The sequence below is a fragment of the Gopherus evgoodei genome, chromosome 2 (genome assembly GCF_007399415.2).
Source record: "Gopherus evgoodei ecotype Sinaloan lineage chromosome 2, rGopEvg1_v1.p, whole genome shotgun sequence".
In the NCBI taxonomy this organism is placed as follows: Eukaryota; Metazoa; Chordata; order Testudines; family Testudinidae; genus Gopherus; species Gopherus evgoodei.
The window spans coordinates 76,359,128-76,373,527 of NC_044323.1; the positions used below are offsets into that span (position 1 = coordinate 76,359,128).

The window sequence follows — 14,400 nt, forward strand, 5'->3', positions numbered from 1 at the left end:
ATTGGCACATATTTTGGGAGAGCACCCATAGGGACATGTACTTGAAAGAACAGTGAAGTAAAAATTAATATGGATACTTGCCTGGGGCTCAGAGGTCACAAGCAAAAGTAGGAGGTGTCTCTGAACCATACCTTGGTCCAAAGCCCTCCTTAGGAAGATCCAGGATATCTGTTTGGATAAGTGTTGCTTGGAAATAAAGGGACCCTTTAGCTGATTCCCAGAATTTACAAGCAGCTTGAGAGACTTTCAGAAAAACATTGTCCCAATGAATCCTACAAAACTTGGAAAAGTCAATGAACTAGCTAGTCCATTTGCCTATTGCTGCAGTAATATTCCTAGGGAGGAAGTTGATAAGAGTTTGTGGTATATGTTTGTAAATGCTTGTACTGTGCTTAGAGCAATGGAAAAGTACATTTTTTAAAAGTGCTATTTAAAACTTTCTAATTTTCTCCCTTCCGCTAAAGATCCATTTTTTCCTCTGAATCCTTCAGAGGGTCTAGTCCTCAACCTATACTAACTCCATATCTTTTCTTATCTAGTACATATTCTTGTCTGATGGACTGGAGACTTTTCAGGGTTGGGATTGTGTTGTAGCATTATATAAATAATTAATGGCTTTATTCATTCATGCTCACGTTTAGTTGACTTTCTCCTGTATTAGATCAGTTTCCCCATTTATTATAGATAAATTGGAAATTATTTTATTACAGGTCTACAATTTATTGCAGTTACTGTATTTTTATGATTTCTAATAAATTATACAATAGTTCCCTCCCCCATAGTTTTCTCCATTATCCTCCCCCACTATGTTTTGATCCCTGCCTTACAGAGCTGATGGGTTTGTTGTTTGTGTACCATTATTATTAACTGATAGTACTTTTGTGGTGTCAGGTTTGCAAATTCATTTTAAAATTATTCCAGAAAAAATGGTTTGGCTAAGCTCAACCTGGACCTTTTTGACAGCTGAAACAGTAAGAGGAAATTAGACTCAAGGAGACAGTCTACTCCCATTAGTAGAATGATAAAATAGATTATTCTGAGTGGCAAGTGAGTGTTTAATCCCAGTTAGAGGACAATAGCCTCCAGTCTCCTTTTTTTTGTTATAGCTGCTTTATTGTTTTTAGTTACAGTTTTGTCACGATTTTATTGGATGTTTAAACAGATGGTATACAACAGATACAGTTCATAGTGATTTGGCAACTGCCACTTTAAAAAAAAACAAGTGTTTAATCTACTTATTTGCAATAGATTTTTGATGCATTTTTCCACAGAACACGGTCTTTATTTTCTCTAAAACATGAGGGCAGAGCACACAGCATTCTTCTACTGCTTTTTCCTTTGTAGCAGATTTATCCTTGATAAAGAGAGGCTAAGGAATCCTTCAATGCATATATTTCAAAAGCTTCAAATATGCAGAAATGAGGTTATGTTTTTATGTACTTCAGTATTGAGACTCTAATTTTTTTCTAAAATAAAGCCCAAAAAATAAACCGTGTAATAGATGTTTATTGAACTCTTTTGAGACATTTGTCCAACTTCACAAAGGGCCTTTACTTGGATATCAGATATGCTCAAATGAACAGAACTGAAGAGTTTAGAAACTGAAAGTATCTTCTTTGCAAAAACTAAAACAGAACAAAAATAGTTTTGCAATTTAAACATGCTAAAATCTTAAATTTCTGCCTTTTAATGTTAGTATGGTGTGCCACTAGAATTTAGATAGGAAACACTAGTGAGCTCATCAGCAGGATAAGAGCTGTCATGCACATTTTAAATTACTATGTTAAATTACTGTACATGTGTAAGCACAGTAGTGAATTGTTCAAGGAACAGTGATGCATGCAATGCATCTGTGATTAGAAACCATTTCCTTCTTCATGTATATATTCTATACAGTTATTCCTCAGCAGTTCACATATTTGGTCAGGAGAATTGGACCATTATTATTGGTTGCAAGGGCAACATTTTAACATTGTTGTACTTTTGAATAATCTGATCAGGAATAAATCTAATGAGAGCCCATGTTTAAAATAATTCAATAGATTTGTTTAGATAAGACAGCTAGTCTCAGATTTTTAGCATTGATAAGCAGCCAATATTTTAAAAAAGTTCCCTGAAGAGCAAGCAATAAAATCAAAGCTAACAAAAGCAAAATATTCGAGTATGTTAGTCTCAAGAACATTAATTTTTCAGGGAATCAGAAAAAAATCTGTATCAAAAGTAGGAATTTAAACAGCAATATCAAATATAATACCATACCCAGAATAAAAATTATGGATATTAATGTTTTCTCCTAACACTTAGCAGATTTCCAGTTAGTAAATTAGGGAACTTGTGTATATTATACCCACTGTTGTAGTCAAAAACTTGTACACCTATTTAAGAAGTGTTCATAAAAATACTCAGGATAAGCTTTGAAAGTTGTTCTAATTTCAGTATACCATGAGCTTCGGTGGGAGACTTCTCACATTATGTTTATGATCTTAAGTGTTTCTCAAATACTGTGTACCGAAAGCTGAAATAACCAATAAAATGCTAACTTTTGACATGATTCCACAAAGTGCACTAAAAAATCATCAGTAGGATGCTTGGTATATCTAGTGGGCTTTTAAACTAAAAAGACTAAATTCCCGAAATCTGATGATCAAAGTTTTGCACGTAGGAACATTAGTACAATGCTGTATTGTATGAGTAGCAGACCCACATCTGTTTCTTCCAGAACTACCACGTTTTAGGGAAGCTTAAACCTGGGCCATACTATTATTCACAGAAGGGTGAAAGATAAGAGGGAGGAACATTTAAAGTACCTAATCTTCAAGAGTGAAACACTAAATATTTTGATTAGCTAATATACATTTTAATACAAGAGAATGCAATGAATGTATTTATATCTGAATGCAGATAATACTTTATTAACTGATCACAGTTTTAATGTCTGATTTAAAACCATAACTAATTTGGGAAACAAAAAGGGGGATGGTTAAGGCTGAGCCATATATACAGAAAAAATCTGGATACTGATAATCTGTACATTTTTTATTAAGTTAACCTCTGCTTTTTTCTTTACACAAATAGTTTATTCAGTGTCTGAAGTTATCAAATTGGCCAATATTTTAAAGTCTTATATGCTGGAATGAAAGTTTGCCCAAGTTTTTGATGCAGTATAAAATCTCAAGTGGAGATCAGACAGGTTTGCTGTCATATTCTACATGAAGTGTTGAATTTTAATCAGGTTAGTTTATTGTTGGGGCACAAAATTATAAAAAATGATTATCCTCTCTTCCAGCAAAACTAGTAGTTCTATCCCTCAAAGGTTAACCTGTATTAAATTCAACTATAATAGGTTGGGAGATCAATATACATTAAGTGCCCATGCTACATATCATTTTCCAACTCTTTAAGCAGCCTTTAACATTATATGATTAAGTGGACATATGTGCCATTTTACACAATTACACCAACTTTTCAACAAAATCCAGGAATTAGTTAATTTTTAAGTTGCACCGTGAACAGTAGTCCTATATGGTGTGGTATAGTTTTCCATCTGTATTAGCTCCCTTTTGTAAAGCTGGGCAACACATGAAATCAAGACATCAACTGTTTGTCCTTCTCCAAAAAAGTGTTTCAGCTGTCTAGTTCCAGTCACTGAAGGAAGAGGCAGAGGCAAGTTTAAATTATCCCAGAAAACTGAATAAATTGCTTTATTTGGTGTCTTCAAGAAGCTTCACCTTCTGTGGGGGATGTAGGTGTTGTGGGAGAGACCATTTCAGGTTTTCGTGAAATTCTATCCAATTCTGCCTGAACATCAGTCAATACTGGCTTCTGGCCTGTACAAAAAAAAGCACACAACACATGGTCATGCTTAAAAATGAAAGGTCTTGTTTTCCCACAACTATGTTATTTTGTAATAACATCCATTAAAAAAAAAAAGTTAAGTTTTCCTGCTTTAATACAATATTGAAGAAGTTGTTTCATGCACGTCACATTTACAAACTGCACATACACTAGAGTAAAGATATAGTAAAATGGAGAACATATTTAGTTTGTAGCAATTTTAGATGTGTAGGTTACCCTACTGTTTGGTTAACAAGCCATTTTTACCATAGTTCTCTCAAAGTCTTGCACTGTATGTGGAAAGCAAATCCTATGAAATCCTAACAAATGATAAATGTCTCATCTCCTAAAATTTCTAGGAAGTATTGACCAATAATAAACGTTGGGCTCACATTATCAGTATGTATTATTCACACCACATATTAATATGTATTAAGCACACAGCAATACACTGATTTATATTTCAAAACAGTTACATGGCCAGAATTGGCCTATGTCTTTCTATAAACCTATTCACTTATTCTAAGTACCCTTTAAACACTTTGCAAAGCTGAAATCAACTTTGGCATTAGAAAATAATCAACTTGACTGATACTGATTATTTGATCTCTTGAGTACATTTCATAATGAATCAAGTGACTGACTGTACAAATTACCAACAGAAAAAACAAACTCTCTTCACATTCCTAATTGCCTTACCTCCCTTGACACAGGCATGGGGGAAATAGGATCATTTTATCTATGTTTACATGAAAATTCTTATTTCAAGGATCATAGATCCTGAACAGGTCTTAGCCGACTGAGCTTAGAAAGCAGACCAGATCTTTTCAGTTATTAAAGATCTGTGAAATTTCCTCCCCAGAAGAAGTCTATGACTAGTCTTTGCATATGAATCGGAAAACACCCTGTCACAGAGTCCCCGGGCGATGCTTTGGAACTGCTCCAAAAACAAAGCCAGTCAGGACTTCGGGGAGCATCCTCTCCCTTGGAGCAGACTGTTTTCAGGGCAAGAAGCTCACACGGCTTCACCTTCCTGGTTCTGACCTTGGAGCATTCAGCATCCTCTGCCCTTCCGTGTGCTTCCCACAGCGAGTCCGCCCAGGCAGGGTCCTGGAGAAGCCAGAAGGTCATGCACGTACCCCCACTTCACAGTCAGACGTGACTCTTAGCCAGCCAGTAAAAAAAGAGGTTTATTAGATGACAGGAACACGGTCTAAAACAGCTTGCGGGTACAGAGAACAGGACCCCTCTGTCGGGTCCATCCTGGGGGGCAGCGAGCCAGACACCCAGGTCTGCAGTCACTTCTCATCCTCAGTTAGCTTCAAAACTGAAACCCCTTCCATCATCTCCTTCTCTGCTGAGTTTCTTTCCTGGGCCAGGAGATCACCTGACTTCTTTGTTCTCCCACACCTTTAGCAACCCCTTTCAGGGGGGAAGAGCCTAGGCCATTAGTTGCCAGGAGACAGAGTGTCGGCCACAAACTGAGGCACCCACATAGTATTCTCAGGAAACATTAACAGTCCAACTTCATCACACACCCTCCACATGGATACTGCTCCCCTCTTCAAATACAGGCTGGAGATCCTTTGTGCTTCTATTCACCAGTTCTTCTTGATTGGGTTGAAGATTCTCTGAATTCCCATCCACTCTCCCAAAGTGGGTATCACAAAGTTGTATTGTAATGCATATGGATAAGATGGCAGAATTGTATATGCATACAGTAGAACTGAAGGCAGTGTGGTAATCCTCCTTGTAGCCCACATATCTAGTGCTGGGTAATGGAGTTTGCAGTCCATAGTGACAGGTTTAGCTAGGCTCTCATTCTGTATTCAGCAATAAAGGTTTCTGCTGCAACTTTTCTAAAGTAGTCATGAGGCAGCTGCAGTGATTAGATGGAGGGTGTTCTGACATATCTGCTGAGGGCCAGAGCATAAGACCAACAGCTGACAATTTATGCCGCAACCATCATTTACCTTCTACCCCTGAAGATTCTGGCTCTGTGCAGTTCTTTAAGATGTGTATCAGTAAAAGTAACACTTTGGGGTCTGTACTATTACAAGTGTGATAATTAAAGATAGGATCAGCATGTCTCTGTCGCTCTGTAACTTAAGACTGAGGAAAAATTTCTGTAACTCTGCGATGTGCTCACTTTAACAAGGACAAAAGTATCACTCAGTGGAAGAAAAAACATCCCTAGGGAAACTGGCTACTCCAGATAATTCCTGATCATTATGGCCTCAGATTGGAGTCAGGAAGACCATGATGTCATGTAGATTTGCACAACAATGCTTCATAGTGAGAGTTGTGTGATCTAGGCAGCCAATGATCAGTGATCACTGAGGAATTTAAACAACTAGGATTCCCAAACCATGCAGAAGCTATTGATGAAATCTCTGTGCCCATTCTGAATCTTTCCCCCTTGTACTCTCTGGAATCAGCCCAGGAAAGAGTATTTTCAGTTGTGATGCAGGCCTTAATGGATCATCGAGGCAGGTTCACATGGTGGCCAGGCAAGTACATGAAGCCCAGAGTTCTTGAAAATCCTAGCATTCTGAGAACAGGAAGAGTAGGGCTATTACAGTGGTACCTAGAAGTTCCAAGCAGGTGGACCTCCATTGTATTAAGTGCTGTACAAACATCAAAAGAGCCCATGCTCCAAAAAGCTTAGAATCTTAAAGGACAACAGGTGGGTGAAAAGAATAAAAATGCAGTAGTAAGAGCCTGTTTAAGACCACTGGGAGCACTTATGTGCGCATGCTAGGTGTGTTACAGGCATGCTAAGTGGGGATGAATATAGCTATCATGCTTCCTTTATTTTCTAACACCACAGGCTCATGCAGCTATTACCCAGAAGGGCCTTTTTGCTCTCTTCACCTTCCCTAATAGGGGGGAGAAATCCAGGTGATGAGGAACAAGAGAGAGGACTTAATAGATGGGCATTCATATTACTTATCCTCATTATTCCCCTGCAGGAATGCAAGAGAGTCTCTGGGTCTGTATTTGTTCTCCCCACAAATGCTCTGATTCTAGCACACAAATATTGGAAAACAGCAGATGGAAGATCAAAAACCTCAGAGCTGCACAATACTAAGGGCTAACAGGTAAGGAACAGGATATTAATAAATTTCAGTTAGATATTAATACAATACGATTTCCCCCAAAAAAAGCTTAGAGGCTCACAATACACCCATAACATCCTCCCACATTAAGATCTACTATGATCTCATCTTGGCTTACCATTGTCAGCCTCTCAGATTTTACGTCATTGAGCCATGGATAATGCTGTACACATTCAAGTTGTATTACTTATCTTGTCACATTTCTAACTGCATTTTAACAAATATTGCATGCTAGATTAAAGATATTCCTTGCACAAATGAAATTTCCAGTGATGTTTTATGATTAATCATACCTGACTTTTTTGCTGATGGTGGTAAATTGCTGCCACCACCTCCACTGCCCCCTCCTCCAGGGCTGCCACCGCCAACGCCAGGACCGCCTGGGGAACCGGTTTTTTTACTCAGCAAACTGTTGAAGAAGTTAGCTAGGACGCCTTCGCTTGTGGCTCCAGCTACATCAAAAAAGTAGAAAGGTATTTTATATACGAAAAACAACATTTTCCAAATAAATGCTGACTACACAGTTGTTTGCAGTGTTGTAGTACTGGGTTTATCCCAGGATATGAGAAAGACAAAGGTGGGTGAGGTAATATTTTTTATTGAACCAAATTCTGTTGGTGGAAGGTACAAGGTTTCAAGCTTCACTGAGCTCTTCTTCAGGTTTGGAGAAGGAAACCAAAGCATTCAAGCTAAATACGAGATGAGATAGATTGCTTGCAGCCTGTCTCAAATATCTATAAGACAATGGACAAAGTCCAGAAATCCATTCCAAACACATTGACAAGCTCTTTTTTATCCTCACACATAACTTTATATTCAATAACACTTTGTCCAAACCATGTAAACAGCCTTGGATACTAAAATGCCTCCCCAGTATTACCTCATCCACCTTTGTCTCTTACATATATTAGGTCAGTATAAACAAATACAAAAGTATTTCAAGTAAGAATAGCTCACTTATTCCTACATTTTTCCTGCACAAGAAATATACCTTTCATATTAGGATCAATTTTTTTTGAGCCAGTAGGGATAGGTGTGACACTGGCCACGTTGGATGTTACTGATCTGTTTGGTGTCCTAGGGGAGCCTCCGGGAACTCTTGGCGAAGCATCCTACACAAAAGTAGAAGATTGAATATTCAAACTATTTTGTGTACTCAATTTCCAGAAATAATCTATTAATCTAGACAAGCAGAACTATTTAATTACATTTTGCTATGTTTTCCACTTTTTTTTTTAAAAGGTACATTTAATACTGATCATGTAATTTAATGGAATACTTGTTGCAAAAAATTAATCCGTTTTAAATAAGAAGTCATGAAATGCCGTGAGATACTGACTTCTGTAAAAATGTGTATGTATAATGCATTAACAAAGCACTTGAAAGTTAACGGAAAAAAAACAGTATTGCAACTAAGAACCGCAGTCCAACAACTGGAGGCACTACAGAGGGTGGGTACTTCACCCTGATGAGAGAGTACTAAAGCTCTAGTTGTTTGGGAAACTGCATTCCCTAGTTCATGGAGAAGCTACACTAAGCTCTCCGTAGTATGAGGCAAGTTGTGGCAAATATGGTGGAAAGAACAATTTTTTATCAAAAGTAAACTGTGTGGAAAACTTATTACTTTCATTGCCTCACAAAAGCAACTTAATAGGTCATATTACTGAGTAGTTGCTTGTCACCTGAAAAAAGGTTACAAGAGCTGTCTTGTAATTTTTTCTAAATTAGAACTTAAACAAGTAACAAGGAGTTACACTACTGAGCATTTTATATACTAGTTCCAGAAATCCATCTAAAATGTAGGTATACACATGTATACACAAGTGTGCACACTTTGGAGTTCAATTTCATTCTGGGCTTAAGTATTTTTACAGCAATAAGAAAACTGTAGAAACGCATAAGAAAAAGCTTGTAGATCAGAAATGCTCTTAAAAGTCAGCCGTCTTCTCACCCAAACATGCTATTGTATTAATCAAAACCGAGGAATGCGTGATTTTCAGTTTTAGTATTTAAAATCTTTGTTACTAACCACTGGCCTTCCAGCTGCAGTAGGTGGCTGTTTCGCTAATAGAGACTGGAAAATAAAATATTTAGACATTACTGTTTGCATTTACTGTAACAAGCTCAAAAATAAATTTAATCGAACACCACATGTTTAAATGAAACTAAATGCAAAGTAACTACCTGCTGCTTCATAAGAAACACTTGATCATCTTCTGCTATTATTTCTTTTTCATGCACAAACTGCAATATAAAAAACATTTTAATACGGTTGTGAATGATGTCATTTAAAAACTAGAGGTCATCTTTTTCTATTTATAGATTAATATGAAGAGGCACAAAAAAGGCACAAAATGACTCAAGACAACATGGTCTTCAACCTAAAGCTGTGCTGGTGCTTTACACATTTTCTAATTGTTAACACAATGTGAGTGATCATAAGGTAACTATCTTCACATGCTGCCAGCTGAATGTTTTTACCTCAGCATTTATTTTTAAAGCAAGAGACATTAAGTGTTTTATTTTGTTAACATTTTAATTACAACACAGATTAGACATGCTCTGTGGAAGGCATTGTTACATACTTAGTACAAAAGTGTTCAGTTTACAGGGCATGATCATCAAGCGATGTAGTTCTCAGACTGTTCAAAGATCTTGAAAATTTAATTTAGCCTGAAGAAGCTCAGAGTACGTCTGGGGACTATCTAGGTACTGATATGCCACCGCACTTTACCTTCCGAGAGCCTCATAAACAAAAAATTTATCCTCACAACCACCTTGTGATCTAGGAAAATATCTGTTTTACAGAGGGAAAACAAAACAGATGTGACCTTCTCAAGATCACATGACATTGATAGTAGAGCTGGAAATTGAACCCAGAAATCCTGAGTCCCAGTTCTATGCCTCAATCACAAAATCACCCTTCCTCACTACAAATGGTGTCAAAGGAAATAAAATTTTTACTGGGAATCAGGCCTGAAGTCTATATACATGTAGAAACAAGTGAATTATTTTTTTAAGCCCCTGGTATATTATACTACTACTACATATCTTGGCTTCTCCAAGATTGTGCAGATTAGAGTGTCACTTTTCTCATTAAGTATTTGTAAGTAGCTCATGAAGTGGGAAGTTGCAGCATAATCCTAAAATATCAGCTTCATTAAGTGAGAAGTAGAAGTACTAGTCTTCAGTTCCCCTCTCTGCTTATTTGTCTTTTGCTTATGGCATCTCCTTGAATAATGAAGGCAGAAGTATTTATAAAATGTACTAAGCACAGAAAGTTGCTATATATGTTGCACATCCAATATAGATTTATCTTCTTGTTTAATTCCTGGTTTTATTTGCCTACTTTAGTGTTAAATACTGTTTAAAACCATGTGTTTCTACTACAGAAAATAGGAAATAGGGAAGAGTTAAGATTTTTTTTAATTCATAAGAAATTTATAAAGGCATTTTAAACACTCAGGTTTGCTGAGAGTTAGTACATCCTGAATTTAACTCAAATCAATGCAATTTAGCTTTGCAAAAGAGCAGAAGTTAGATGTAAGTGTAGGCGTCTTTAAAGTGTTGTGACTGCAGTGATAGAGGAAGACACTTAAATACAATGCTTCCATCTGATGTCTGAATGGAAGCTTGTAGTCAAAGATGTATCCAGTAGTCTCTGAAGCCTTTCCAATTTTAAATTTGATAAAATATGAAATTAAAATTGATTTAACATTCCTAGTTGGATTTTCCTATTAGAAATTAGAAGCTAAGTCTGAAAGAAGTCAAGTTGCCTCAGCTTTTCCGTTAAATATAGTAGCTGGGCTTCCAGCTGCATTTATAGCTACAGCTCATAAAAACTGAACAAAAAGAAATTTAAAAAGGAGTGAGGGAAAAGGTTAATAAACTTCACGAATTTTTCCAACCTCTTAAATAGTGGGTGCAGGTATACCACATACGTATTTGAAATTATTTGAGGCTGTGATTTCTTAACACTGTTTCGTAAACACTGGCACAATGGCAAAAATGCACAAGCCGCGCCTACCTAAATTAAATGTTTTAATGTTGCATTTTATTACATTGTATGTGGTCCATTCAATTTGCCTGCTTCTGAAAAAAAGTTCTGAGTTAGTAAACTATTTTGGGGGCATATTATAATGAAAATGTTGACCTATAATGTTTAGTCCCATTTGGGAACTAAAGATGTACCCGTTTATATATTTTTTCCGCTGGAGATGGGACACTGGATGGGGAGGGTTCTGGATTACTACAGCGAATTCTTTCCCAGGTGTCTGCATGGTGGGGGTCGCCAATCAGCTTAGGGTCTAACTGAAGGAATTTTCCCCCAAGTAAGATTGACAGAGGCCTGGGAGGTGGGGAGGGTTTGCCTTCCTCTGCAGCATGGTGCATGGGTCACTTGCTGGTTTCAAGTAGAGTAAAGGGTGGATTCTCTGAAACTTTAAGTCTTTAAACCGTGATTTGAGGACTCCAGCAACTCAGCCAGATGTTAGGAGTCTATTATAGGAGTGGGCGGTTGAGGTTCTGTGGCCTGCAGTGTGCAGGAGGTCAGACATGATCATAATGGTCCCTTCTGGTCTTAAAGTCTGAATCTGAATCTAAGCATAAGAGATTTATGTTTCTTTGAGTATAGCAGCAACCCTAATGGTTTAACTGCTATAGTTTGGCAAAGCAAAGCATCAAACTCCAGTGAAGATCTATAATGGAAATGTAATGGAGGGGTGTTAACAGGCTATTTTACTTTGAATGATCCCTAGAAATGTGTTAACTACTTATGCTAAAAAAAAAAAAGTTACTCACCTTCTCGTAACTGTTGTTCAAGTCCATTCTAAATCAGATGTGTGTCCATGCGCATGGCAGCCAGAAGATTTTCTCCTTAGCAGTATCCATTGGGTTGATCTGGGCACCCCCTGGAGTGGCACCATCATGTGCTCAGTATAGGGCCCAACCAACCTGCCACCCTCTCAGGTCCTTCTTGCTGGCTACTCCAACAGAGGGGTAGGTGGGTTGGTATTGGAATGGACGTGAACACCACACCTCGAAGAACAGTTACGAGAAGGTGAATAACCTTTTCTTCAAGTGCCTGTTCATGTCAATTTGAATCAGGTGACTCCCAAGCCTAAATTCAGGAGGCGAGGTTGGAGTTGTCCACTGACTGGAGCACTGCTCTACCGAAGGCCACATCATCTCTAGCCTGGTGGGTAATTGCATAACGTGCAGTGAAAACTTATGGAGGACCATGTCGCCGCTCTACATATTTCCTGGGTCGAGACTTGTGCCAGGAACGCTGCTGAAGAAGCCTGTGCCCTAGTGGAGTGTGCTGTGAGCAGAAGGGCAGGCACTTTTGCCAGGTTATAGTATTCACAGATGCATGAAGTGATCCATAAGGAAATTTGCTAGGAGGAGAATGGAAGACCCTTCATCCTGTTTGCCATGGCCACAAATAAGTTGAATGGTCTTCCTAAACTGTTTCGTTCTTTCAATGTAAAAGGCTAGCGCTCTGCAGATATCTTATGAGCAAAGCCTCTGCTCTCTGCCTCTTGAGTACGGCTTAGGATAGAACACTGGAAGGAAGATGTCCTAGTTGATGTGAAACTGGGAGACAACCTTCAGGAGAAAAAGTTGGATGCGGCCTGAGCTGAACCTTGTCCTTACAGAATATAGTGCAAGGCAGCTCTGATGTTAGGGCCTTGAGCTCAGATACTTCCTGGCTGAGGTTATCACTACCAGAAACACCACCTTGTATGACAAGTAGAGCGGGGAACACATTGATGGGTCCACCCTCTGAATCGCTGTCAATTTGGAAAGGACCAGATTGAGGTTCCAAGTCGAAGTTGGTGGCTGGACGTGCAGATATAGCCTGTCGAGACCTTTCAGGAGCTGACCATAGGGTTGGCAAACACTGACTGGCCCTCTGAAGCTGAATGGAAGGCAAAGATAGGAACCAAGTGAACTCCTACTGACAAGATGGCCAGTCCCTGCAGCTTGAGATGGAGAAGGTAGTCCAGTATGAGTGGTATAGAGACAAGTGTTGGGGATGAGTGATGCTGCGCTGACCAGAATGAGAATCTCTTCCCGTTTGCAAAGTAGGTAGCTGTGGTGGAGGGTTTCCTACTGTCAAGGAGGACTTGTTTAACCAGGTCCAAGCAGGAGAGCTCCATGGGGTTCAGCCACGGTGCTTTCACGCCGTGAGGTGCAACAACTCAAGGTTCAGGTGCTGGAGATGGCCGTGATCCTGAGTTATTAAGTCCGGGAGGCACGGCAAGGTAACTGGGGCTTCCATGGACATTTCCAGGAGAGGTGTGTGCCAGTGTTGGTGGGGCCGGGCTGGAGCTATCAATATCACTGAAGTCTCTTCCCTCCGTATCGTTCACAAGGTGCTCAAGAGAGGGATGGTCGGGAACGTGTAGAGAAGATGGCCTCTCCATGGGAGGAGGAAAGTGTCTGTGATGCCGCCCAGTCTGTGATTCAGGAAGGAGCAAAATTGTTGGCACTTCTTGTTGCGTCATCTGATGAACAGGTCCATCTGGGGAAAGCCCCACCATTGGAAAATGGAGTTCGTGATGTCCAGTCAGAGGGACCACTTGTAGCCATGAAAAGACCTGCCTGCTGAGATGGTTAACTTGTTCTATACTCCTGGGAGGTACGATGCTTGCAGGTGTATCAAATGAGCTAAAACAAAAGTCCCACCGTGCGAGGGCTTCCTGACACAGGGGAGAAGAGCATGCACCCCCATTTGTTGATTGTGGTGTTGTCAATCATGATGATACACATCTCTCTGTCAAGTGGGCTCAAAGTCTGGCATGCAAGATGCACTGCTCTCAGCTGACACTGATGCGGAGAGCAAGTTCCGCCTGAGACTAGAGGTCTTGTGTCCTGAGGTCTCTCAGATGTCCTCCCCAGACCAAGGGCTGACGCATCCATCATTAGCAAGAGGGACAGCTGAAGACTGGTGAAGGGAACCCTTGCACACACTACGTGCGGGTTGAGCCACCACTGGAGAGAGTCGAAGACCGGGAAAGGCAGAGTCATGACCCTGTCCAAACTGTCCCAAGCTGGCCAATACACCGAGGTTAACCATGATTGGAGAGGCCAGAGTCTGAGCCTGGAGTGTTGCACCACATAGGCAGAAGAAGGAATTGGGATGGTGGTGTGAGGAAGCAATGGAGCTACCCCTGATCCTGCTGATGCCAACCATGCTGGAGGCAGTATAAAAGTGGATGAGGCCACCGATGCCACCCTGGAACGTGACCCTTGGCCTTGGTGAAAGGCCCAGTGAGTCCAAAAGGGCCACTGTGCTGGGGGTTGCCACTGCGTGGGCCACAGTGCTGGGTAAGGGTGCCGGTCTCGTGATGACCTGGACCATCTACTTGTGGACCACAGAGGAGCAGTACTTTGAGGCACCCAGGGTCTGCGCTGAGGGCTTGGGGATCAACGAGGCTGCTGA

General features: G+C 39.8%; 1 protein-coding gene across 2 annotated transcripts in view; it reads right to left on the reverse strand.

The window, feature by feature from the left end:
• Nucleotides 1-1,486: 1,486 nt before the first annotated feature.
• Nucleotides 1,487-14,400, reverse strand: part of DYNC1LI1 (dynein cytoplasmic 1 light intermediate chain 1) — a 52,874-nt gene continuing 39,960 nt past the window's right edge. For both annotated transcript variants that reach the window (XM_030551015.1, XM_030551016.1), the window contains exons 9-13: nt 9,138-9,197; nt 8,983-9,027; nt 7,945-8,065; nt 7,247-7,405; nt 1,487-3,827 (exon numbers count right to left, since the gene is read on the reverse strand). In XM_030551015.1, coding sequence (XP_030406875.1) covers nt 3,715-3,827; nt 7,247-7,405; nt 7,945-8,065; nt 8,983-9,027; nt 9,138-9,197 — 498 coding nt within the window. In that variant the 3' untranslated portion in view covers nt 1,487-3,714. The remainder of the gene's footprint in view (nt 3,828-7,246; nt 7,406-7,944; nt 8,066-8,982; nt 9,028-9,137; nt 9,198-14,400) is intronic.